The 26,840-nt window shown below is 35.8% G+C and overlaps 1 protein-coding gene across 1 annotated transcript; it reads right to left on the bottom strand.

Annotated features, from left to right (window-relative positions):
* Positions 1-10,691: 10,691 nt before the first annotated feature.
* Positions 10,692-26,632, bottom strand: AGR3 (anterior gradient 3, protein disulphide isomerase family member). The gene is made up of 7 exons (XM_082398716.1): positions 23,268-26,632; positions 19,108-19,171; positions 13,112-13,164; positions 12,500-12,576; positions 12,191-12,254; positions 11,661-11,744; positions 10,692-10,906 (listed from the first exon to the last, which is right to left on the bottom strand). The coding sequence occupies exons 1-7, from the start codon at positions 23,374-23,376 to the stop codon at positions 10,857-10,859; spliced, it is 501 nt and encodes a 166-aa protein (XP_082254842.1). The 5' UTR covers positions 23,377-26,632; the 3' UTR covers positions 10,692-10,856.
* Positions 26,633-26,840: the final 208 nt, after the last annotated feature.

The raw sequence follows: 26,840 nt of genomic DNA, 5'->3' as shown, positions 1-26,840 counted from the left end.
TTTTCTGGAACTCAGAAACTGAGAGATTGATTGGAAATATAAAGAAATGTTGCAAAAAAAAAAAAAAAAAGAAATGTTGCTATTTTAGGCAAAAATTCAGGGGAAAGAGGAGGAAAAGGAGGGGCATCTAGTGCAGTGATTCTAAACTGGGGTGGCCACTATTAGCAAATGAAAGCGCAGGTCACCCAGTTAAAAGTGAATTTCACATAAACAGCAAATACAGTTTTTGCATAACTGTGTTCCAAATATTGCATAGGACGTACTTATACTAAAAAAAAAAAAAGGTTGCTAATCTCTAATTTAAATTCAACTGGATGTTCTTTACTGACAATCCTATTCTAATCTCTTTTTGAATATGTAACACTTTTTTTTTTTTAAATAGGCTATGAAGAGACATTTGGCACCTTTTTCTATTTATTTATTTATTTATTTGTTTGTTTGTTTGTTTATTTATGGCTGTGTTGGGTCTTCGTTTCTGTGCGAGGGCCTTCTCTAGTTGTGGCAAGCGGGGGCCACTCTTCATCGCGGTGCGCGGGCCTCTCACTATCGCGGCCTCTCTTGTTGCGGAGCACAGGCTCCAGACGCGCAGGCTCAGTAGTTGTGGCTCACGGGACCAGTTGCCCCGCGGCATGTGGGATCTTCCCAGACCAGGGCTCGAACCCGTGTCCCCTGCATCGGCAGGCAGATTCTCAACCACTGCGCCACCAGGGAAGCCCTGTAACACTTTTATGATTAATTTCTTTTATTGCTGATTTAAAAACATAATATGAATAGACTTTTCACTCTCCCTTCTCATAAAATGTCTATTTAAAACCTCTTCCAGCCAACTCCTACACTATCTTCCCAGAACCGCATAACCACACTCTCCACCCCCGCCCCACTCCCCCACCCCCGCCCCAGCTCTATGTGCCTGCACAAAATCACAGAACACTTTTTTCTGGTGAATATCTAGAATGCCAGGGAATGCTCTCGACACAGTATTTACAACCCACAGAACTCGAGGAAAGCGTCCTTTCGTTTGGCCGCATCACAGAATTTCCTGGCTTCTGATCTCCTGATCTTTTTCTAGCATGTGATTCCAGCAAACTGACCCATTATGCCTAAATTTAAGTTGCAAATATTTCTATGCCCAGAGCCAATTTCCTCTAATTGCATCTTCTATCTCATATATATATATTTTTTAACATCTTTATTGGAGTATAATTGTTTTACAATGGTGTGTTAGTTTCTGCTGTATAACAAAGTGAATCAGCTATACATATACATATATCTCCATATCTCCTCCCTCTTGCATCTCCCTCCCATCCTCCCTATCCCACCCCTCTAGGTGGTCACAAAGCACCGAGCTGATCTCCCTGTGCTATGCGGCTGCTTCCCACTAGCTATCTATTTTACTTTTGGTAGTGTATATATGTCCATGCCACTCTCTCACTTCATCCCAGCTTCCCCTTCCCCGTGTCCTCAAGTCCATTCTCTATGTCTGCGTCTTTATTCCTGTCCTGCCCCTAGGTTCTTCATTACCATTTTTTTTTTTTTAGATTCCATATATATGTGTTAGCATACGGTATTTGTTTTTCTCTTTCTGACTTACTTCACTCTGTATGACAGACTCTAGGTCTATCCACCTTACTACAAATAACTCAATTTCATTTCTTTTTATGGCTGAATAATATTCCATTATATATATGTGCCACATCTTCTTTATCTATTCATCTGCTGATGGACACTTAGGTTGCTTCCATGTCCTGGCTATTGTAAATAGTGCTGCAATGAACATTGTGGTACATGACTCTTTTTGAATTCTGGTTTTCTCAGGGTATATACCCAGTAGTGGGATTGCTGGGTCATATGGTAGTTCTATTTTTAGTTTTTTTTTTTTTTAATCAGTCATCAATTTTATACACATCACTTTATACATTTCAATCCCAATCTCCCAATTCATCACACCACCACCCCACCACCACTTTCCCCCCTTGGTGTCCATACGTTTGTTCTCTGCATCTGTGTCTCAATTTCTGCCCTGCAACCCGGTTCATCTGTACCATTTTTCTAGGTTCCACATACATGTGTTAATATACGATATTTGTTTTTCTCTTTCTGACTTACTTCACTCTGTATGACAGTCTCTAGATCCATCCACGTCTCAACAAATGACTCAATTTCGTTCCTTTTTATGGCTGAGTAATATTCCATTGTATATATGTACCACAACTTCTTTATCCATTCGTCTGTTGATGGGCATTTAGGTTGCTTCCATGACCTGGCTATTGTAAATAGTGCTGCAGTGAACATTCGGGTGCATGTGTCTTTTTGAATTACGGTTTTCTCTGGGTATATGCCCAGTAGTGGGATTGCTGGGTCATATGGTAATTCTGTTTTTAGTTTTTTAAGGAACCTCCATATTGTTCTCCATAGTGGCTGTATCAATTTACATTCCCACCAACAGTGCAACAGGGTTCCCTTTTCTCCACACCCTCTCCAGCATTTGTTGTTTGTAGATTTTCTGATGATGCCCATTCTAACTGGTGTGAGGTGATACCTCATTGTAGTTTTGATTTGCATTTCTCTAATAATTAGTGATGTTGAGCATCTTTTCATGTGCTTCGTGGCCTTCTGTATGTCTTCTTTGGAGAAATGTCTATTTAGGTCTTCTGCCCATTTTTGGATTGGGGTGTTTGTTTCTTTAATATTGAGTTGAATGAGCTGTTTATATATTTTGGAGATTAATTCTTTGTCCATTGATTTGTTTGCAAATATTTTCTCCCATTCTGAGGGTTGTCTTTTCGTCTTGTTTATGGTTTCCTTTGCTGTGCAAAAGCTTTGAAGTTTCATTAGGTCCCATTTGTTTATTTTTGTTTTTATTTCCATTACTCTAGGAGGTGGATCAAAAAAGATCTTGCTGTGATTTATGTCAAAGAGTGTTCTTCCTATGTTTTCCTCTAAGAGTTTTATAGTGTCCAGTCTTACATTTAGGTCTCCAATCCATTTTGAGTTTATTTTTGTGTATGGTGTTAGGGAGTATTCTAATTTCATTCTTTTACATGTAGCTGTCTAGTTTTCCCAGCACCACTTATTGAAGAGACTGTCTTTTCTCCATTGTATATCTTTGCCTCCTTTATCACAGATTAGTTGACCATAGGTGCGTGGGTTTACCTCTGGGCTTTCTATCCTGTTCCATTGATCTATATTTCTGTTTTTGTGCCAGTACCATATTGTCTTGATTACTGTAGCTTTGTAGTATAGTCTGAAGTCAGGGAGTCTGATTCCTCCAGCTCCGTTTTTTTTCCCTCAAGACTGCTTTGGCTATTCGGGGTCTTTTGTGTCTCCATACATATTTTAAGATGATTTGGTCTAGTTCTGTAAAAAATGCCATTGGTAATTTGATAAGGATTGCATTGAATCTGTAGATTGCTTTGGGTAGTATAGTCATTTTCACAATGTTGATTCTTCCAATCCAAGAACATGGTATATCTCTCCATCTGTTGGTATCATCTTTAATTTCTTTCATCAGTGTCTTATAGTTTTCTGCATACAGGTCTTTTGTCTCCCTAGGTAGGTTTATTCCTAGGTATTTTATTCTTTTTGTCGCAATGGTAAATGGGAGTGTTTCCATAATTTCTCTTTCAGATTTTTCATCATTAGTGTAGGAATGCAAGAGATTTCTGTGCATTAATTTTGTATCCTGCAACTTTACCAAATTCATTGATTAGCTCTAGCAGTTTTCTGGTGGCAGCTTTAGGATTCTCTATGTATAGTATCATGTCATCCGCAAACAGTGACAGTTTTACCTCTTCTTTTCCAATTTGTATTCCTTTTATTTCTTTTTCTTCTCTGATTGCCGTGGCTAGGACTTCCAGAACTATGTTGAATAATAGTGGTGAGAGTGGACATCCTTGTCTCGTTCCTGATCTTAGAGGAAATGCTTTCAGTTTTTCACCGTTGAGAATGATGTTTGCTGTGGGTTTGTCATATATGGTCTTTATTATGTTGAGGTAGGTTCCCTCTATGCCCACTTTCTGGAGAGTTTTTATCATAAATGGGTGTTGAATTTTATCAAAAGCTTTTTCTGCATCTATTGAGATGATCATATGGTTTTTATTCTTCAATTTGTTAATATGGTGTATCGCATTGATTGATTTGCATATATTGAAGAATCCTTGTATCCCTGGGATAAATCCCACTTGATCGTGGTGTATGATCCTTTTAATGTGTTGTTGGATTCTGTTTGCTGTTTGAGGATATTTGCATCTATATTCATCAGTGATATTGGTCTGTAATTTTCTTTTTTTGTAGTGTCTTTGTCTGGTTTTGGTATCAGGATGATGGTGGCCTCATAGAATGAGTTTGGGAGTGTTCCTTCCTCTGCAATTTTTTGGAAGAGTTTGAGAGGGATAGGTGTTAGCTCTTCTCTAAATGTTTGATAGAATTCACCTGTGAAGCCATCTGGTCCTGGACTTTTGTTTGTTGGAAGATTTTTAATCACAGTTTCAATTTCATTACTTGTGATTGGTCTGTTCATATTTTCTGTTTCTTCCTGGTTCAGTCTTGAAAGGTTATACCTTTCTAAGAATTTGTCCATTTCTTCCAGGTTGTCCATTTTATTGGCATAGGGTTGCTTGTAGTAGTCTCTTAGGATGCTTTGTATTTCTGTGGTGTCCATTGTAACTTCTCCTTTTTCATTTTTAATTTTATTGATTTGAGTCCTCTCCCTCTTTTTCTTGATGAATCTTGTTAAGGGTTTATCAATTTTGTTTATCTTCTCAAAGAACCAGCTTTTAGTTTCATTGATCTTTGCTATTGTTTTCTTTGTTTCTCTTTAATTTATTTCTGCTCTGATCTTTATGATTTCTTTCCTTCTGCTAACTCTGGGTTTTGTTTGTTCTTCTTTCTCTAGTTTCTTTAGGTGTAAGGTTAGATTGTTTACTTGAGATTTTTCTTGTTTCTTTAGGTAGGCTTGTATAGCTATAAACTTCCCTCTTAGAACTGCTTTTGCTGCATCCCATAGGTTTTGGGTCATCGTGTTTTCATTGTCATTTGTCTCTAGGTATTTTTTGATTTCCTCTTTGATTTCTTCAGTGATCTCTTGGTTATTTAGTAATGTATTGTTTAGCCTCCACGTGTTTGTGTTTTTTTACATTATTTTTCCCTGTAATTCATTTCTAATCTCGTAGTGTTGTGGTCAGAAAAGATGCTTGATATGATTTCAATTTTCTTAAATTTACTGAGGCTTGATTTGTGACCCAAGATGGACCTATCCTTGAGACTGTTCCGTGCGCACTTGAGAAGAACATGTAATCTGCTGATTTTGGATGGAATGTCCTATAAATATCAATTAAATCTATCTGGTCTATTGTGTCATTTAAAGTTTGTGTTTCCTTATTAATTTTCTTTCTGGATGATCTGTCCATTGGTGTAAGTGAGGTGTTAAAGTCCCCCACTATTATTGTGTTACTGTCAATTTCCTCTTTTATGGCTGTTAGCAGTTGCCTTATGTGTTGAGGTGCTCCTATGTTGGGTGCATATATATTTATAATTGTTATATCTTCTTCTTGGATTGATCCCTTAAGCATTATGTAGTGTCCTTCCTTGTCTCTTGTAGCAGTCTTTATTTTAAAGTCTATTTTATCTGATATGAGTATAGCTACTCCAGCTTTCTTTTGATTTCCATTTGCATGGAATATCTTTTTCCATCCCCTCACTTTCAGTCTGTATGTGTCCCTAGGTCTGAAGTGGGTCTCTTGTAGGCAGCATATATATGGGTCTTGTTTTTGTATCCATTCAGCAAGCCTGTGTCTTTTGGTTGGAGCATTTAATCCATTCACATTTAAGGTAATTATCGATATGTATGTTCCTATGACCATTTTCTTAATTGTTTTGGGTTTGTTTTTGTATGTCCTTTTCTTCTCTTGTGTTTCCCACTTAGAGAAGTTCCTTTAGCATTTGTTGTAGAGCTGGTTTGGGGATGCTGAATTCTCTTAGCTTTTGCTTGTCTGTAAAGCTTTTGATTTCTCCATCAAATCTAAATGAGATCCTTGACGGGTAGAGTAATCTTGGTTGTAGTTTCTTCCCTTTCATCACTTTAAGTATATCCTGCCACTCCCTTCTGGCTTGTAGAGTTTCTGCTGAGAAATCAGCTGTTAACCTTATGGGAGTTCCCTTGTATGTTATTTGTCGTTTTTCCATTGCTGCTTTCAATAATTTTTCTTTGTCTTTAATTTTTGCCACTTTGCTTACTATGTGTCTCGGCGTGTTTCTCCTTGGGTTTATCCTGTATGGGACTCTGTGTATTTCCTGGACTTGGGTGGCTATTTCCTTTCCCATGTTAGGGAAGTTTTCGACTATAATCTCTTCAAATATTTTCTCTGGTCCTTTCTCTCTCTCTTCTCCTTCTGGGACCCCTATAATGTGAATGTTGTTGCGTTCAATGTTGTCCCAGAGGTCTCTTAGGCTGTCTTCATTTCTTTTCATTCTTTTTTCTTTAGTCTGTTCCGCAGCAGTGAATTCCACCATTCTGTCCTCCAGGTCACTTATCCGTTCTTCTGCCTCAGTTATTCTGCTATTGATTCCTTCTAGTGTAGTTTTCATTTCAGTTATTGTATTGGTCATCTCTGTTTGTTTGTTCTTTAATTCTTCTAGGTCTTTGTTAATCATTTCTTGCATCTTCTCAGTTTTTGCCTCCATTCTTATTCCGAGGTCCTGGATCATCTTCACTATCATTATTCTGAATTCTTTTTCTGGAAGGTTGCCTATCTCCACTTCATTTAGTTGTTTTTCTGGGTTTTTTTCTTGTTCCTTCATCTGGTATATAGCCCTCTGCCTTTTCATCTTGTCTATCTTTCTGTAAATGTGGTTTTTGTTCCAGAGGCTGCAGGATTGTAGTTTTTCTTGCTACTGCTGTCTGCCCTCTGGTGGTTGAGGATATCTAAGAGGCTTGATGGGAGGCTCTGGTGGTGGGTAGAGCTGACTGTTGCTGTGGTGGTCAGAGCTCCATAAAACTTTAATCCACTTGACTGTTGATGGGTGGGGCTGGGTTCCGTCCCTGTTGGTTGTTTTGCCTGAGGCAACCCAGCACTGGAGCCTACCTGGGCTCTTTGGTGGGGCTAATGGCAGACTCTGGGAGGGATCACACCCAGGAGTACTTCCCAGAACCTCCGCTGCCAGTGTCCTTGTCCCCACGGTGAAACAGAGCCAGCCCCTGCCTCTGCAGGAGACCCTCCAACACTAGCAGGTAGGTCTGGTTCAGTCTCCCCCAGGGTCACTGCTCCTTCCCCCGGGTCCCGATGCACACACTATTCCGTGTGCACCCTCCAAGAGTGGGGTCTCTGTTTCTCCCAGTCCTGTCGAAGTCCTGCAATCAATTCCCACTAGGCTTCAAAGTCTGATTCTCTATGAATTCCTCCTCCCGTTGCTGGACCCCCAGGTTGGGAAGCCTGACGTGGGGCTCAGAACCTTCACTCCATTGGGTGGACTTCTGTGGTATAAGTGTTCGCCAGTCTGTGAGTCACACCCCCAGCAGTTATGGGATTTGATTTTACTCTGATTGTGCCCCTCCTACCGTGTCACTGTGGCTTCTCCTCTGTCCTTGGACGTGGGGTATCCTCCTTGGTGAAGTCCAGTGTCTTCCTGTCGATGATTGTCCAGCAGCCAGTTGTAATTTTAGTGCTCTCGCAAGAGGGAGTGAGAGCACGTCCTTCTACTCCGCCATCTTGGTTAATTTCCTATTTTTAGTTTTTTAAGGAACCTCTATACTCTTCTCCATAGTGGCTGTATCAATTTACATTCCCACCAGCAGTGCAAGAGTGTTCCCTTTTTTGCACACCCTCTCCAGCATTTATTGTTTGTAGATTTTTTGATGATGGCCACTCTGACCGGTGTGAGGTGATACCTCATTGTAGTTTTGATTTGTATTTCTCTAATGGTTAGTGATGTTGAGCATCCTTTTATGTGTTTGTTGGCAATCTGTATATCTTCTCTGGAGAAATGTCTATTTAGATCTTCTGCCCATTTTTGGATTGGGTTGTTTGTTTTTTTTTATATTGAGCTGCCTGAGCTGCCTGTATATTTTGGAGATTAATTCTTTGTCAGTTGCTTTGTTTGCGAATATTTTCTCCCATCCTGAGGGTTGTCTTTTGGTCTTGTTTTTGGTTTCCTTTGCTGTGCAAAAGCTTTTAAGTTTCATTAGGTCCCATTTGTTTATTTTTGTTTTTACTTCCATTTCTCTAGGAGGTGGGTCAGAAAGGATCTTGCTGTGATTGATGTCATAGAGTGTTCTGCCTATGTTTTCCTCTAAGAGTTTGATAGTGTCCGGCCTTACATTTAGGTCTTTAATCCATTTTGAGTTTATTTTTGTGTATGATGTTAGGCAGTGTTCTAATTTCATTCTTTTACATGTAGCTGTCCAGTTTTCTCAGGACCATTTATTGAAAAGGCTGTCCTTTCTCCATTGTATATTCTTGCCTCCCTTATACCATATCTGTGTGGGTTTATCTCTGGGCTTTCTATCCTGTTCCATTGATATATGTTTCTGCCAGTACCATATTGTCTTGATTACTGTAGCTTTGTAGTAGAGTCTGAAGTCAGGGAGCCTGATTCCTCCAGCTCCAAGTTTCTTTCTCAACATTGCTTTGGCTATTCGGGGTCTTCTGTGTTTCCATACAAATTGTGAAATATTTTGTTGTAGTTCTGTGAAAAATGCTATTGGTAGTTTGATAGGGGTTGCATTGAATCTGTAGATTGCTTTGGGTAGTATAATCATTTTCACAATGTTGATTCTTCCAATCCAGGAACGTGGTATATCTCTCCATCTGTTTGTATCATCTTTAATTTCTTTCATCAGTGTCTTATAGCTTTCTGCATTGAATATGTAACTTTTTAAACTGTTTCAATTGCATTTCAAAGAGATAAAAGTTCCCTAAACTCCTCTGTGAAAACGCCTATACACACAGAATTGTGCATACTGTTTCAGGTAGCTGGTGTAGGTAATTTAATTCTTAATATTGGATGTGTTAGAGAAAGAATAAATACTTTTTTGGAGGTTACAAGGCTAAAAGTAATAAAAGTTAAGTTATATATACACATATGGGTTCTATGCCTAGTCCTGCATTTCAAAGCTAAGGGTAACGACAGAAGTGATGGAATCTAAGCCACTAATTTTATAAAGTGAAGAAATTAGATAGAAATATCAACTAAGATATAGAATTTAATTGTTAAAGTAGAGTAGAGAAGGAAACTAAATTGGTTACAAGACTACACTGATTAATGTAACTTATTATCAAATTATATATATATAAAATAGATGTATAGTAAATGTTAGTGTATGTATAATTATATGCATAATTGAATTATATATAATTTAAATACATATGATAAAAATATAAAGGCACATATATTTTCATGGTAAAGAATTATCAATTTATCATTTAGTAACATTTTTACATTAATTGAAGAGAAACAAGTGAATATTCTATTTTATTAATTCTTAAAACAGCAACTAAATTGTCAACGGGTTCCTTCTTAGTTCACTGCAAATGACCACGGACATTTTCTGCCTCTGCACTATTTATGCAACAATGAAATCAGTTATATTAGTCTTCATACATTATATTATTAGAGTATACCAGTACACTTTGGTCTCTTAGAATGCATTAAAGAATTAACTCCAAACTTTGATCTAAAATTAAAAAATAGGATATTTAATATTCTTTTGCAGTGGGGATACATGGATATCTGGTGTTGATGGTCTTGTAAACTGTTTCTATCCAAATAGATCAGTTGCTAAAAGTCTGCTTAAAATGAACTGAATAATGATCAGATAAAACCTGGAAGAAACCTTTCTTTCTCTGACTCATGAAACATTGGAATTAATCAGACATCAGTATCATAGATGTTGTTTATCTGTCTCATATAAAAGTGTACCTTTATATTTCAAAACTTCAAATTATTTAAATGTAATCAAATCCTATGGATTAGGAAAACTTTTCCCATCTCAAATATTCTCTCGTTTCTGAGAATTATTCCCAGCTGATTATGGGGTTTCCATTAGTAATTAGAATTACTCCAAATGATTAGGGAAATTTTGTTCATAAAAAATTAGGATTTTTGTGTGTGTGTTATTTAAAGGAATAGAAGACATGGATGTGATCCTCCAAAAGCTTCCTGTGAAGAATTGAGTTAGTGGTTGGATGTTTAATAATTTCAGAATGGATAGATTCCTCTTCTGCTAGTTAACTGGAGGAATTCTTTAATATTCTGGAGGCAGTTACATTCTTCTTAAAATGATTAAAAGTGTTAAATATCCACCCAGTAATTAAATTAAGCAAAACATATTTAAAGTTTTAAAATATATTTTAAATTTATTGTAATTACTTTTTAAGTGTCTGTTTTAAAGTAAAAAAAGAAATAAATGGTTAAGTCTAAAAGTTATGCTGCTAAAAGTTAAATAATAAATGGCTTGAGGTGCATCCATTTGGTTTGGCAACATGCAAATCATTTATGACCTAAACTTGCAGGTTCGATATAATAGAGGGATCAGAATTAAGATTAGATTACTTGGTGGAATGGATGATAGATAAGGAAATAGAAACAAGCAGTGTAGACACCTCTTATTTAGGTCTTCCTGTCTCCACTATAACTGTCAGCAAGCTTTCTTTGCTACCGATGCAGGCAGAAATCAAACCACAACATTGTCATGCTCCGGTTTTGATATTTATTGAAATATCATTTTACCTTCCTAAGAATATTCAAACACATTAAAAATCTAAACGGTAATGTTACAAAATTCATTTACCCACCCATTAGTATTAGTCAGTTAGCCAGAAGTTTTTCTTCGTGACATTTGACCTCTTAGAGGTAGTACATTATAACTCGGATTGAATAAGTTTTAATGCTTTCTTCATGTTTTCTATCACTGTAATAAAAGTAAATATATATTTTCTATTAGTAAATGAGAGTATCAAATTTTTAAATTAACCCCTGAATCTAAAATTGGCCCATTAAAATGAACAGCTATAAAGATTTGGGGATTTATCTGCAGCCTTAAAGAATATTATGCTAAAAGTGTACATGTAAATTTAGGGATTAGACCATTCAGAGCTGGTTAATTAACTTAATGTTAAAAAATTTTATCAAAGGGATTTTGAGGGAGCATCTATTTTGTTAACTGATTATTTTGTAGCAGTATTGCTGGATATGACAGGCATAGCTATCTTATTAAACTTAGTTGATAGTGAATATTGTAAAAATGAAAGTCCCAAGTCAGACTGTATCTCCTTGCTTATAGGCATTAAAGGAAGAGGAAAGATTTAATTATGATCACTTTGAGGAAATCACATATGATCTTTCATACCAGAAGAATGGACTGGCTTTCTTAAGGTTTAGTTTTCATGTGTACTCCATTCTTTTTGGTGGTGTTAACATTTCGTGATCTCAAGAACTATTAGAGATCCCTGTTGAAAAAAGAGATTCTGAGGTGCCCCAGAAATTCTGATTTTGATGGGAGCTAAGAGTTTGCATTTTAACCACTATCACCACTACCAACCCCAGGGCCTGTGACGTGTGGGTAGCACTGTTTGTGGGGAAGCACCCATGTAGTGTATCATCGACCCATCTAACAGTCAAGTGTTGCTCGTTATCACTGTTCAAGATAATTTGTGAATGCTTACATAGCGGTAAATCCTGAGGTTCATATGTATATAATCTGTTTGAGTATCTTCCAGTTATATCAGCTCTGACTGTTAAAGAAGGATCTGCCAAGAAAAAATAAGTCCCTTACATATTATTTAAAATGTTCTGAAAATCATTCTTGCCTCTTACTCTAAAACAAACGTTAAGCAATTTTATAAGCAAAATCAGTTTTCATACATGTGAATTCATTATGAGTTAATCTGAATTCTCATTTTAGTGTGTCACAGGTCTCTGTCAACATATAATAGTTTAGAGAAGGATACTGAAACTACATTGGGATATTGATTTCATAGCATCAGTTAATTTAAAAAATTAAAATTTAATATTTATAAGTTGCAAGTTACAGATATAATGAGTTTGATTGTTGACCTAACAAGAACTGTTATTGACTGGGTTACTAATGACTAATGACTTAAAAGGAATAGTACTTGAAGTAGCATTTAAAAGTAAATAAAAGCAAGAAGGCTACTGATTTTCTAAATCTGACGGAAAGAGATTATACAATTACCCACAAACATGATTCTAGGCACATATTGTCCATCAGGTGATAAATTCTTATCAGTGGTTTCATGCTAGGAAAAAGATGAAAAAAAAGAGAATGTTATTGTATTGGATTGTTTTTAACAGTTGATTTAAAAATATTTTATGTAAACAAGCCTTTCAGTAAGTTGTATATTTTGGCCTCTTACAATTCTATATAACATTCTATATCCACTAATACTTTATAGCTCTTTTTGTCTTTAAAAAAAGACAAAAAAAGAGATTCAGCTTTTCCACTGAATTGAGATATTAAGAAAACATTGTAGAGGTCGTGTACCATGAGATTCAGCATGATGAAATTATTCTGAGCCATTTCTTGTATTTCTTTATTTTGGGCAAACACTTTTTTTAGTGCTGTGGGAGAAAACATAATGTCAGTTAGTTTCAAGGATCAAGATGCCTTCAATATAATGTAGCAAAATTAAGCTAGTATTTTGCATTTCTTTGCATCTGTAACTTGGTTGTAAATAGTTCATTGGCCCATTGCCACTTCGTCTCTCATTGGAAAGCAATGAGGGACAGAGTCTATCCAAGAAGACATCAAGAGAGAGTCACATTGATGAAATCACCAGTTTTATAATGTCATGTAATTCATTGACTCATTGGTTAAAACAGCATCTTCTTTCAGCCAGTTTTCCTACCTTTTTGGGGGGGCAGGGGAGGAAGAAGGATATAAAATTCTAAAGGACATATAATATAAATATATTCAGTAGATTACTAACAATCATTGTAGTCTTTAAGCACCTTAGTAAAATGGTGGTACTCTAGCAGTTGTCCTTTTTTTTTTTTTTGGAATAGAGTTTCCTGAGTGCCTTCTTAACAATTTGTAACCAGGTCACTTTCCTACTTCATATTGGAGATACAGTAAGATCTCAGGAGCAAAAATTACCTTGGCAGTATTGACAGTCCTCCAAGTGATGAATAACCATCAGTGGCTTGTTACTAAACAGAGAGAGTGTGGAATTGAGCCAAGTGATTAATTTGAGTCAAAATGTACAGTGAAATTAGATTTAAGATTCTCATACTTTCTATGAGACATAAAGTAAACAGCTCAGCCTGACAAATCACAGCGCTGTAGTCTGTAGTCCTGTTACTCATAACATGGCCTCAGCACTGAAACATCAGCCTCACCAGAAATGTAGCTCATTAGAAATGTAAATTCTCAGGCTCCCTCTTGGCCCGACTCAGTCAGCATCTGTGGGGGTGAGGTCCAGGAATCCTTAGCTTAACAAGCTTACCAGGTCATTCTTATGTATACTGTAGTACAGTTAGAAAAATAAAAGTCAATTCTGTCTCCATAGATGAAAGGATATTATGAACAAGGTAGTATTCATTTCCAATGAACATGTGGTATAAAATTTTGGAAGTGTCGAAGTTTTTACTTAGGTTTTTTGTTTGTTTTTAGTTTTTCAGAAAGTCTATTAATATTTGACCATTTTCACAACCTTTTATTCTTGTCACAACTTAAAATTACCAACAGTCTCAGGGAGAGTTCCCTTCCTATATATTTTTCAGTGTCATTTTGATTTTAACTCTCTGAAGAAAAGTTTTGATGGTAGCTCCTTGACTACCCTGGCGTTTAGAATACGAGAAAAATTAGAATGTTAACTACAGTGAAGGAGAAAATAATTATGATTCGGGTATATAAGATGTTTTTAAAAATGTTTCTTTAATTTTGCGAGGATGCTAGGTACAAAAAGAGATAGACGAGTGTATACGTATCAAGCATAAATCTTTTTACAAACAACAGACGTAATCATATGAAATACTTGTTATTGAATAATCCTGTTTTTCAAACTTTAGTCTCAAAAGTGTTATATAACACATTTTGAAGTGTAAATAATTTCATTTAATCCTCAAACTTAGAATATAAGTTAATTTTAGGTAAGAATAAATCCTACAACTTATCTCTTAAAATTTATAACATAGAAAGCCAACATTTGCCAACAACTTCACATTTACTGGTGAAAGAGCAGATTAGATATCCAATGAATGAAATATTATTACCTCTTTTTAATTAGTAGAAAACTGAGCCTAAGAATATTCATTGACATTTCTTCAGAGACACATACAGAACTTAGACCTCCTAAGCACCAAGTAGTAATTCTTCTACTAGATAACTTTTTCTCTGATTGCACTTAGGTAGATAGAGGTGTCCTGTGATGCAGAACAATTCAGGGGCATGAGTCATTCTGATTTCCTGAACTGCTACCCTTTCTTCCCAGCATAACAGCTGGAAATAAGGATAGCTCTGTGTAAGGAAAGACATTGATGTAACTCTTGGAAAACTAATTTCTCCATCAGATTTCTGGCCAACCGGAGTCCACGGAAAAATGTATCAAGACCACAGAATACTCAGTCTTAATAGTTCAGCTTTGAATGGGTTGTTCAGACAGTCAAACCAAGACAGTAATCTGTTTTAGGAAAAGCTTCTGTTCCTGGCAGACACTGAAGTAGGAACACCTGAACAAGGGCTCAGAAACTTTTAAAGCAAAGAGGCAGATGATAAGTATTTGAGGTTTTGCAGCCCATGTGGTCTTGTTCACAACCGCTCGCCTCTGCTGTTATTGCACGAAAGCAGCCATGGACAATATGCAACAAGGTGAGAGTGGCCGTTACAGTAAAACTTAATTTATAACACTGGAATTTGAATTTCAAGTAACTTCCATGTGTCACAAGATATTATTCTTCTTTTGATTAAAAACATTGTTTTAATGTAAAAATCATCCTTAGCTCACACACCAAATTATCAATAAAACGGGTGGTCCCTAGTCTTACGGTTACCAGGGGCGAAGGGTGGGGGGAGGGATAGACTGCGAGTTTGGGATTGACATGTACACACTACTATAGATAACCAACAAGGACCTGCTGTATAGCACAGGAAACTCAGCTCAATATTCTGTAATAACCTAAATAGGAAAAGAATTTTAAAAAGAATAAAAAAATAAAGCATTTTAAATTGGGAAAAAAAAATCTTATGAACTAGCACATCAGATTATGAGAAACTCGAGTGAGAGAAAGAGTAAAAATTTGGGGGAGCTGTACTTCTGAGATGCTCTAAAACCAGAGCCTTCCAAGCCTAGCTGTTTATCAGCATCATCTGGTGAATTATCTTTTAAAATTCTACATGTTTTTCATTGAAAATAAGTTACAAATTCAGATGGTTTAAAATTCAAAAGTTACAAAAGTAAAAATTCTTTCTCCCATCCTGCCTTCAAGAAGTAAGCAGTGTTACCATTTTCTAAGTCTGTTTCCAGAGTTTTTCAGGTCATATAACAAAATACACATATGCATATGCATATGCTTGTATATATACTTATGTAAATGTATATGATTATAAATTGTGTATGTTCATATGCATGTCCATATGTATATATATATATATATATATATATCCTTTCTTTTTTAAAAATACAAATACTACCACGCTATACACATGTATTTGCATTTGGCTTTTTTAGCATAATGGTATATCTTGGATATTATTCCCTTGTGCTTTTGTATAATATTCCATTATATGGATCATTTTTATTAGTCTTCTCAAAATAGATATTTAAATTCTTTTCAATCTTTTATGTTTAGATTGTTTTCAGACATTTAAAAAGATGCTTTGGTGGACATGATGTTACTTACATATAATTTTGCACGTGGGTGGGTATATTTGTGAATAAATTCCAGAAGTGGAGTTTCTGGGTCAGAGTATGTGCATTTATAATTCTGATGCACTGTGTATACTTTCCTTAGAAGCTGTAGCAATTTATATTCTCTCTGATAATGTGAGAGGTAAGTATTTACTCTCACTAAAACTGGTTATTGAGCTTTTAATTCTTTTATCCAGTAGGTGAAAGAGGGAAGTTAATGTGGTTTTACTTTCTTATAAAAAATAGTCACCATATGATCCAGCAATTCTACTTCTGGGTATATACCCAAAGAAAATGAAATCACTATTTCACTATCTCAAAGGGATATCTGCATCCCCATGTTCATTGCAGCATTATTTACAATAGCCAGGACATGGAAGCAACCTAAGTGACTCTCAGTACATTTGTGACAACGTGAATGAACCTTGAGCATATTATGTTAAGTAAAATAAGTCAGAGACAAATACTATATGATCTCACTTATATGTAGAATCTGGAATTTTAAAAAAAGTAAAAACCAAACTCATAGAAACAGAGTAGATTGGTGGTTTCCCGGGGTGGGGATTGGGAGGTGAGGAAAATGGGTGAAGGTGCTCAAAGGGTACACACTTCCAGTTATAAGATGAGTGAGTCCTGGGAATCTAGTGATGACCAGAGTTAACAATACTGTATGGTATACTTGGAAGCTGATAAGAAAGTACATCTTAAAAGTTCTCGCCACACACACACATACACACACGTTAACTATGTGAGGTGATAATTAACCTTATTGTGGTCATCATTTTGCAGTATATACATACATCAAATCATCACATTCTACACCTTAAATTTGCACAATGTTATATGTAAATTATATCCCAATAAAGCTATAAAAAAAATCTTACTCATATGTTTAGGTTACTAATTTTTTTATTCTGTGAACTATCTTTCCTATTTTATGTTCATTTTTTCAAGGTCATTGACTTGACCTTTTTCTTATTAATTTATATGAGTACTTTGTATATTAGAGAAATTCACTCTTGTAATATGTGCTATAGTTTTCTGTTTGTTTTGTATTTTTTGCCTTTTTCGTTTGCTTATGATAAATTTCTGGTTGTGCAGAAATTTGCATAATCAAAAATATTAGTCATTTATTTTAGGATTTTTCTTTCTTCTTTTTTTTCCTTTGGCCATACTCAACTCTAAAAGAGGACTAGGGTGAGGCAAGAGTAACATCTAGGGCACAAAAATTAAGTGCTTTGTTTTTGCATCCTAGACATCCCTCATGCCTCACCCTAATTGTACCCTACTCCAAGAATTTAAAGAAATAACAGTTTTGTAATAGTGTCTTCTAGTACCTTAATGGTTTCATCCTTATAATTAATCTTTATAATTTATTTTGATATAAAATGTGAGGTATAGATCCAAATTTTTAAATTTTTCACAAACGGCTATCAAATTCTAACAATTATTTTACATACTCTATCTCTCCTACTCCTGATTCAAAATGCCACTTAATCATGTAAACAGTTTCTGTAGTATCCAGTTTTCTGTTCTCTCCATTCTACTCAATTCATTTATCGGTAACATACTGTGTTATTAAAATGTTTCATATTGGTTAAGGGCTAGTTCCCACTGATTTCTTTTCATAATGTTCCTATTTAAGTCTGTCTATATTTCCATTTCACTTTTAAAATCACTTAAAAACTTGTACTAATATATTGTGATTGTCTTAACAAATTTTTTAACTATAGAGAGAATTGACATTTTTACGATGTTGAATCTTCCTATCCAAGGACATGATATCTCTTCACATAGGTTTGTAATTTTTTTCCTCACTAGTACATTTAGTTCATACAGATTTTGTACATTTTCTGTCAAGTTTATCCTGGGATATTTCATCTTTTTTTATTGCTATTTTATATAAAGTATTTTATAAGTGTCTTTAACTATTTTAATTATATTTATATATATATATATATATATATAAATGCTGTCGATTTCTAGGTATTAATTTAGTCTCATCTAATTTAACTGAATCTTCATACTTCTGAATACTTTGGGCTGATTCTCAAGTTTTTCACAAACACAGTCATCAGCTGCAAATAAAGATTCTTTCACTCTCTCCTTTCTAAGTTTTTCTCATCTAATTGCATTGGTTAGTATCTCCAGAACAATGTTAGTAATTTTGGTGATTAAAGAATCCATCAGTGGAATACTTTGTTTTTCCTCAGTAAGCATGATGTTGACTTTTTTTGCTGGGATGGATAAGTTTTTTAACTTCTAATATGGATTTGGCATTGTATTAAATGCTTTTTTAGCATTTGTGGAGATAGGAGATACTCGTATGATTTGTGTCCTTATAAATATTAAGTTATTTTAATTAATAGATTTCTTAATCTTGAATCTTTTGGCTTTCCCAGACTGAATCTCACTTTATCAGGGTATATACTTTAAGTGTTCTGCTGTCTGCTCTTTGCTAATATGTTGTTTGTTTTTTACATTTCTATTTGGAAATAAGATTATTCTGTAGACTTCTTTTTTTTTTTGTAATATTTGTCCAGTGTTGAGAGTGTTTTACCCAATTCTTATTTGGAATCTTTTCTTTTTCTTCAAAGAGTTGAATTGAACATTCTTTAGATATTTGATAAATTCTTGGGGTGCTTTTAAAAGTACAAGTTTCTCAGCTCCATCCCCAAAGATCTGGTAGATCTTTAGTAAATCACGTCACTCTTGGTCACTGAGCGCCTGGCACATAGAAGTGGATACTCAGTAAGTAGTTGACCCTGAATATGGATTTTTAAAAAAGCTCTCTGAGTTGTTCTGATGATCAGACAGCCTTGAGAAGTGCTGCTATAAGTCAGGTTCCTGTTTAAGCTTGTATAATGCCCAGTGAGTGATGTTGTTTTGTTTATACAATTTATATTCAAAAGTTTGCTTGGTGGATGTTAACTAGACTTATTGTGGTAATCATTTTGCGTATATACAAATATCCAATCATTAAGTTGTATACCTGAAACTAATATAATGTTAAGTCAATTATTCCTCAGATAAAAAAGCTTGCTTGGATAATTAAGAAATTAATATAAAAGTGTTTAGAGCTGTTGTTTATAAAAAAATTCTAATAGCAACTCTTAGTCCAAACAGCATACAGTAACAGAGCAAATTCTTACTGTATTCTCTGAAAAGCTAACATGCTAGTTTTTGGCTCTCCTATGAGGAGGTATCTGTATCATCTGTCAAAGTTAACTGAGAGGTGTTTTACCTTTTTTGAATGTGAAAGAGACCTTCCTCATAAGTCTGCATCCAAGTGATGTCATCTCCCCATCCTAAACAGAAGAGAGAAATCAATGTGTTAACTCAGGACTACCAAAGAGTTCTGAATTGGGGATGTGATAAGCAGGTATCTATCTACAGATATTTAAGCTACCAAGCAGTTGTGTGACATAAGGTATGGAGGACACATAATTATAACTAGATACAAAGAGGTTGTGTCCTTTCAGGTGATATTACTGAGGTTTTGTGACTATGTTTTAAATCTTAAGGCCCATGGCCTTGAACCCAGTAAGTGTTCAGTAGATGCTATTATGATTAGTGGTGATTGAAAGGACATCTCTGGACCATGCAAGAGCTCTCGCTTTCAGAATGTACAGGAGGAAATAACAGTTAATCTTTGCATACTTTGTAAATCTATCGGGAATACTTTGGGCTATACTGAACAGTGTCCTTGAATCTTGAGTGCCAAGAGATGTTGACTCCTTCAAAGTCAGAACACATCATTGAAAAAAAAGCAATTTCAAATTTTGCTTTGAGTTTTAACAGGGAAAAAAATTCTGGCGTGGGAATTTCATGGTTGAGAGACTCAATAAAACCCTTGTTTTGGAAGCCTCCAAAAGAGTGGAGGAGAGGGAAACAGAACGCAATGAGTAGGGAGAGAACCCACTAGCTTTTTTTTTTTTTAAAAGAATCAATTTTATTTATTATTTATTTTCGTTGCGTCGGGTCTTCGTTGCTGCACATGGGTTTTCTGTAGTTGTGGCGAGCGGGGGCTACTCTTCGTTGTGGTGCCCAGGGCTCTTCTTACGGTGGCCTCTCCTGTTGCAGAGCACAGGCTCCAGGCGTGCGGGCTTCAGTAGTTGTGGCACACGGGCTCAGTAGTTGTGGCACACAGGCTCAGTAGTTGTGGCTCACGGGCTCAGTAGTTGTGGCTCACGGGCTCTAGAGCGCAGGCTCAGTAGTTGTAGCACACGGGCTTAGTTGCTCCGCGGCATGTGGGATCCTCCCAGACCAGGGATCGAACCCATGTTTCCTGCATTGGCAGGCGGATTCTTAACCACTGCGCCACTAGGGAAGTCCTCCCACTAGCCTTTAAAGAAATGATGTGAGTAGTTGGGAATGTGTATTAGAGATTGAAGAATAAGACTATTGAGGAGAAGAATGCACAAAACATCCAGAAATATTTCAAAGTATTTTCAGGAAATGTCTCAGTCTATGGATGAAAAAGGTTGAATTAATTTGAAAACAGAAATAGTTGCAGGCTATTTTGGACCCAGATTTTTTCATAAGTTTCATATGTTGTCAGACTGGAGTTCCTGGTTTTGATACCATGGCTTAAAGATGTCCTGGACTTATGAAGCAGAATTATGAAGCAGGATAAATATGATCCCATGATTTTTGCCTGTTGGGTTTTGGTTTGTTTGTTTTTTAATAACAACTTTATTCAAATATAATTCATATGCCAATACAGTTCATCCGTTGAAAGTATATACATTTTTTTGTATATTTACATAGTGTGCAACCATCACCACAATCAATTTTAGAAGATTTTCATCACTTCAGAAAGAAACCCTGTACCCTTTAGTTATCACCATACACTTCTTTCATCTCCTACAACCCTAAGAAATGGCTAATGTACTTTGTCTCTATAGATTATCTTATTCCAGACATTTCATATAAGTGGAATCGTATAAGATGCGATGTATCTTATGACTGGATGCTTTCACTTAATACAGTGTTTTTAAGGTTCATCCATGTTGTGGCATGTATTAGGACTTCATTCTTGGGCCAAATATTATTCCATTTTATGGATATACCACATTTTGTTTATCCATTCATCAGTTGATGGACATTTAGGTTGTTTCTACTTTTTGGATTTTATGAATAATGCTGCTATGCACATTTGAGTGCAAACTTCAGTGTGAACATATGTTTTCATTTTTCTTGGGTATAATCCTTAGAAGTGGAATTGCTGGATCAAATGGTAACTATAACTGTAACTTTCTGACAGTTTTTCCAAGTGATTGCATTATTTTACACTCTTACCAGAAGTGTTGTTGGTTTGTTTTTGCCTGACTTTAGAATCCTAACATTGGAAGACATCTTACGTTAGCTTCGTACCCCAACCTTAGCAGGAATACTTCCTATCTGTAATAACCCTGAAGGACTTTCTTTGCAACTTTGCTCAAACACATGTAGTAAGTTTATGCCACGTTTTGCATTAGATAAAAGTTATTTTGGAAACAGCCAGTGAGACTAGGTTCCTACTTAATTTCCCTATTCTGTTGCAAATATCATTCAGTGCCAGAATGTCAGCCGTGGGAAGAATTACTGTTCTCTGCTCCTGTTTAACTTAGTTCCACAAATATTGAAGGAACATCTGCTCTATGCCTTGCTCCACTTAGCACTGGGTGTACGAAGGTAAGACAATACAGTCTTATTGTTCTCTGTTCATTATCATAATTCCTAATTCATAATCCATTACTGGATATGCTTACTTATCTTCTGAGATTTTATTCATTCTCCAGCATGTATTTATTGAGTACTTACTGTATGCCAGGCACTGGACCAGGTGCTGGGTGCAGAGCAGTTTTGGTTTAAAAGGAAGTTAAGACTTGGGGTTCACTTTTTTATTGAACCATTTCTTACCTTTTGCCAATTAATACTCCCTTTTCTCCCTAACACTGTCTCTGTTTACCTGGTGCTGCTCCGCACTCTAAGAGGCTGCATATGCTACTTGGTACACTGTAGTCAAATTTCCCCTTCACCCCTACCTTAAATCCTCATTCTCAGTTGTTTCCTATGTGCCAGTAGAAGATAAAGGCTTAACCAAATGCAAACCAATTCTGAATAATGGAGTTCCCAGCTGCTATCAGTCATCTCCCCTATTGAAATAGTTTAACTAAGACTCATCACGTTGTTTAAAATTTATTGTACGTATTGAGTATATGTTTCATAAAATTCACCAAATAGTTTTAATGGACATTTGGAAGTGAATACACAGAACGTTGGTACCTTACTTATAGTTACAGCATGCTGCTTAACTCAGCCCTTGAGGGTCTTTAAGGGCAGTGAGTTTGATCTCTGGCACTTTAAGGCTACTGAGTTCATTGTTTTATAACTGTTGTGGGTGTATATGGAGGTGCATGATAAATTACACTTAGGAAAATATTTCCCTCTTTTATTTATTTTGCAAAAACTTACTGATTTTTTTAGACTTACAGTTTCCGTGATTTTAAACTGAAGTAGAATTAATTATCTTGGCTGAACACTGACGGGCAATTGGCTGGCACCCAATACATCTGTTAACGAATGAATTAACTTGGAAAGAAAGTCAATATTTTAAAATTTGAAATTATGCTATAGTTGATTTGCATTTGTTTGCTCTAGTCACATTACCATTCCAAGTACCAGTCAGGTGTTTTTTGGTTTGTGTTACTAATTTAGAATTAGCTATTTGGAGACAAATGATTTTCTTTCCATTTCTGGTAGCTGGAAATGTAGGAATCAATTCTGAGAATTTTCTTTATGAATTATTTCTTTGCAGATGAAGATATAATTGTTTCTCAGGCCAAAGTAAAACAGTTGGTACAAAATGGAAATGTTTTCAATGTAGCCAATGACAAATCTAGATTATGTCCTCTAAAAATACTGCAGCTGTTTTCTGGAGTCAGCATAGCAAACACTTGGTTAACCAAAATTCTTGGAGGGTGGAGATAAAGTATAATTTTCTGGGGACCCCAGTGTAAAATCATTCCAAATTATTTTCTTGCCTGAATAAAGAGAGGACAGGGCACTGGAACAGATTTTGAGGGAATCCTGATTGCATTTAGGATATCAGTATAACATGTCAGTCAATAGCATTTTGCAGGACTCTGGTTACCAGAGTTATAGGCAATGAAACCAGTTCTCCACTATTTCTATAGAAGATGCAGCAAATTGTTGTTTTTCATTTCATTTGGCTCACTCTTTAAAATTAACTGATCCTCTCTGTTGCTGTTTTTTTTTTTTCTCCTATTTTAAAGTGATAACACAACAAAAAATTTCAGTTAATTGAGTTGGCTTTATAACTAGACTACGGGCAAGAGATGATGAATTTTAAAACAATCCAAATGACTGAGTTCAGAAAATAAAATGAGATTCCAGTACCTCTTGAGAGTGTCTGAGGAGGTCTTTTTCCCTTTTTGATTGCGATGGCAAAGTTAGAAGAAACCGTGATGAGTAAGAGACAGAGGACCAAAGCTGAGTGTAACATCATATCTTCTCAAGAATCCCTCAGAAGCAGCTAGATGATAAAAAATAATTGTCAGAATCTGGTAGGTTACCTCAGGCTGTCACTAAGACATTTGTTAAGAGACCAAACCTATGCTGACAGATTGCTCCGCTTGTGTGAATTGACATGGTACAACCACCTAGAACTTTCACATTTTATTTTTAAATTATTGTAAAAATACAATCAACTCAGTAGATGTCCACTTGATGAAAAGCCACATTCCTAGCATCCTGGGAGCAGTACAACGAAGTTGAAAGAGAACTGGACCAGGGCACCCAAAGCCTACTTCTGATGGTATTCTAGTGCTCATGGAACTGCATTAAAACTCAAATAAGATGATATTGATTAAAGGCCTTGCAACTGCTAAGTGCAATGGAAAGGTGATGTTTGTCATGCATAAATATTCTTTGCCCTTTGGTTCTTCTTGATCTAATAGATTAAAATGACATTTTAACTCTGCCAAGACAGTAAGATTAGGCATGAACAAATACTGCTTAAATTCGAACTGAGAGGAAAAACAGAATATGGAGGTTCTTGTTCTTCAGTTCCTCTACACTTGCTTATCTTTTTTATCCTTCCATCATTTACTCAGCCTTTTGCCCTTAAATTTACAACCCTGCCCTATTTAAAATTCATTCCTCTCATTTTAGTATCTTTATCTAGCCAGCAGTACATCCCTTCCGTCCTCTCCTGGATTGAAAATGGTTAGTTTGGTCCTATTTAAATTATTTTCTTTCCTAATCTGCAAGGGACCCACTTTTAAATTATTTTGTATTGAGAAACCCTGTTAAACAATAACCATGGTGCTGATAAGGATCGCAGTTTAAGTTCCTATAACTTATTAATACTGTGAAACATTTCAGCATGCCATCTTTTACCTTATGGGCATCATCTTGTACCATAAAGACTGAAACAAAGAAAGGGTGGATTTCAGTAGGGGTTAAAGACAGCTGACTCTGGAACACAAAGTCCAACGTGGGGAGGGCAGACTCTGTCAGAGTGAAAGTTGCAGTGGAAAAATTGAAGCAACCATCTAGGGTAGGGTCTTAACTTGGGTCCAGTGAGCTTCTAGAAGGTCTATGATTGAGCTACTGGAGTCTCAAAAATCCCTGAATTGTATGTAAAATTTTATGTGCCTTTGTTCTCTTTTCTGGGGAAGAGAGCCCCTAATTGCCTTAAGATTCTCCAAGGGATCTCTAGAAGTAAAGAGTTAAGAAAAAGTTAATCTGGAGGAAGCATTAGGAAAAGTTCTTTATGAGAGAGACAGAGATTAGTGGGTAGAATCTATATCAAAAGAGAGAAATTATAACTTCACCATCTTCTTATTCTAAAGCTGCCAAATTTAGAATGAATAGGAACTGAATTTTTTTTCAAATTTCAAGTTGCTCTGTATTATTGTCAGATTGTTCTACTTAAAAATCAAAATATTTGTTTTCTGTTTGACATTGATAAATTGTAAAATAGATAGTAAATATATTCTATGACAAAACCAATCAATTTATATATTATTATCTTTGGATGAACAGTAATTTCCCTGGTAAACAGAACATGAGTTACTTATGATCCTCTAGTATCAGATGCGTGGGTAAAGCTACTTGGGGGACACAGATGAATACGACATGGTCATGGCCCTGGAGCAGCTCACATTGCCCTTCGAAGGCAAATAACCACACGTCTACAATTAGGTGTTAGAAACACGGGGAGTTACCATTTTCTGACACAGTATTTCACTTTTCAAAAGTAATTTAACGTAAGTCATTTACTTAAATATTATGTAAAAATTCTCTATAAAAGAAAACTGGGAGTGAGATTTTACATTCTTTTTTAATATTCTTTTCCATTATGGTTTATCACAGCATATTGAATATAGTTCCCTGTGTTATATAGTAAGATCTTGTTGCTTATCCATTCTATATATACTAGATTGCATCCGCTAACCCCAAACTCCCACTCCATTCCTTTGTGCTCTTTCCTGGGGAAGAGGGCCTCTAAAGAATATTTTAAAAAATGTATATATATATATGTATAACTGCATCACTTTGCTGTATGCTGAAATTAACACAGCATTGTAAATCAACTATACTTCAATAAAAAAATAACAGGGAGGAACAAATGTTACTTGCAGCATAATTTTTAAAGGGTCACTTTTGGTGAATATTAGTTTATTATAATATCATTAATACACATAAAGAACAAAAGTATGAAGCCAACAAAGGAAATCTAGTCCATCAAAAGAAGAAAAATATCATTTCATTGAACTTGCCCTCTGCTTTACTGAAGACCTCACTTTTGTACAGCGATAATTTGATCCTTTAAATATAACTGAGCTTGACCACTGATTAAATAATCTGGAAATTTTGCTTGCTTACCTGAACTTGTCAGTGCTCTTGCTGGAAGTGTATTCTGGATATTTCTGGTTAAAAATGGGTGTGGATTTATAGACACACACAGGCACACACACACCTGATCTACAGCCCCACCTGCATTGAAACAAGACTACAGTCCACCTGCACACTTAAAAAACAGCCTTGTCTGAAAAAGCCATGCTTCTTTCCAGCTCTCATGCTCTCACACTACAAAAAAAAAGTGTCCTTTTTCCTTCTCTAAATTAAGGTTGAGTGTCCTCATAGAATGAGGCCAAATACCACCTTTGTGCTTTTTTCTCGTCTACCTTTTGCTTCCCAAGGTAATTTAATGTTTGGCTGGAGTTCAACACCCAGAAAAAAAAAAAAGAAATGGTGGCGAGAGTGGAGAAGGAACGGGTATGAATGTAGGAACTGTGTGTGCACCATTGTTCTTGATGAAAGGTCAGTGAGGCTTGCAGATTAGATGTAGAACAAATAGAAATTCCTCAGGTTTACTCTCTTTACAGGAGTATAATTAACGGCTAAAGAGAGCAGGTCCCCCCACCCTTTTTTTTTTTTTTTCTGAGAGAGAGAAAAAGAGAGAAATAAATAAAAATGCTGTTTTAAAATGTAACATTTTTGTAATTTGATGACTCTTTATAGTCTCTCTGTAAAACCCCTTACCTTACCATGCCAAAAAATAGGAAAACAGGCCATTAGAGATTATATTTATCTAATAGTTAGATTTTTTAAATTGTGTAATTAATCCATGATTATGGTAAAACATTTTTAAAGTGTGGAATTGTGTCAAAATAAAAAGTAAAATTCTCTTCCCCTTCACCAGCATCACCTTTCTCTGATCACTCCACCCCCAAAGACACACACACACACACACACACACACACACACACACACACACACACACACACACACCTCCCCCCCCCCCCCCCCAAGTTCTATTTCCTGGACTTAATTACTGTTAAAGTGATCTAGGGCAGGGTCATCAAATCTGGCCCACCTGTTTTCGTACAGACCAAGAGCTACTAATTTTAAAATGGCTGGGTGAAAAATAAAAAGAGTCATACTCTGTGACATCTGAAAACT

The sequence above is a fragment of the Balaenoptera borealis genome, assembly GCF_965194805.1.
Source record: "Balaenoptera borealis genome assembly, chromosome: 7".
Classification (NCBI taxonomy): Eukaryota; Metazoa; Chordata; class Mammalia; order Artiodactyla; family Balaenopteridae; genus Balaenoptera; species Balaenoptera borealis.
This window is presented reverse-complemented; position numbering and strand designations above follow the sequence as displayed.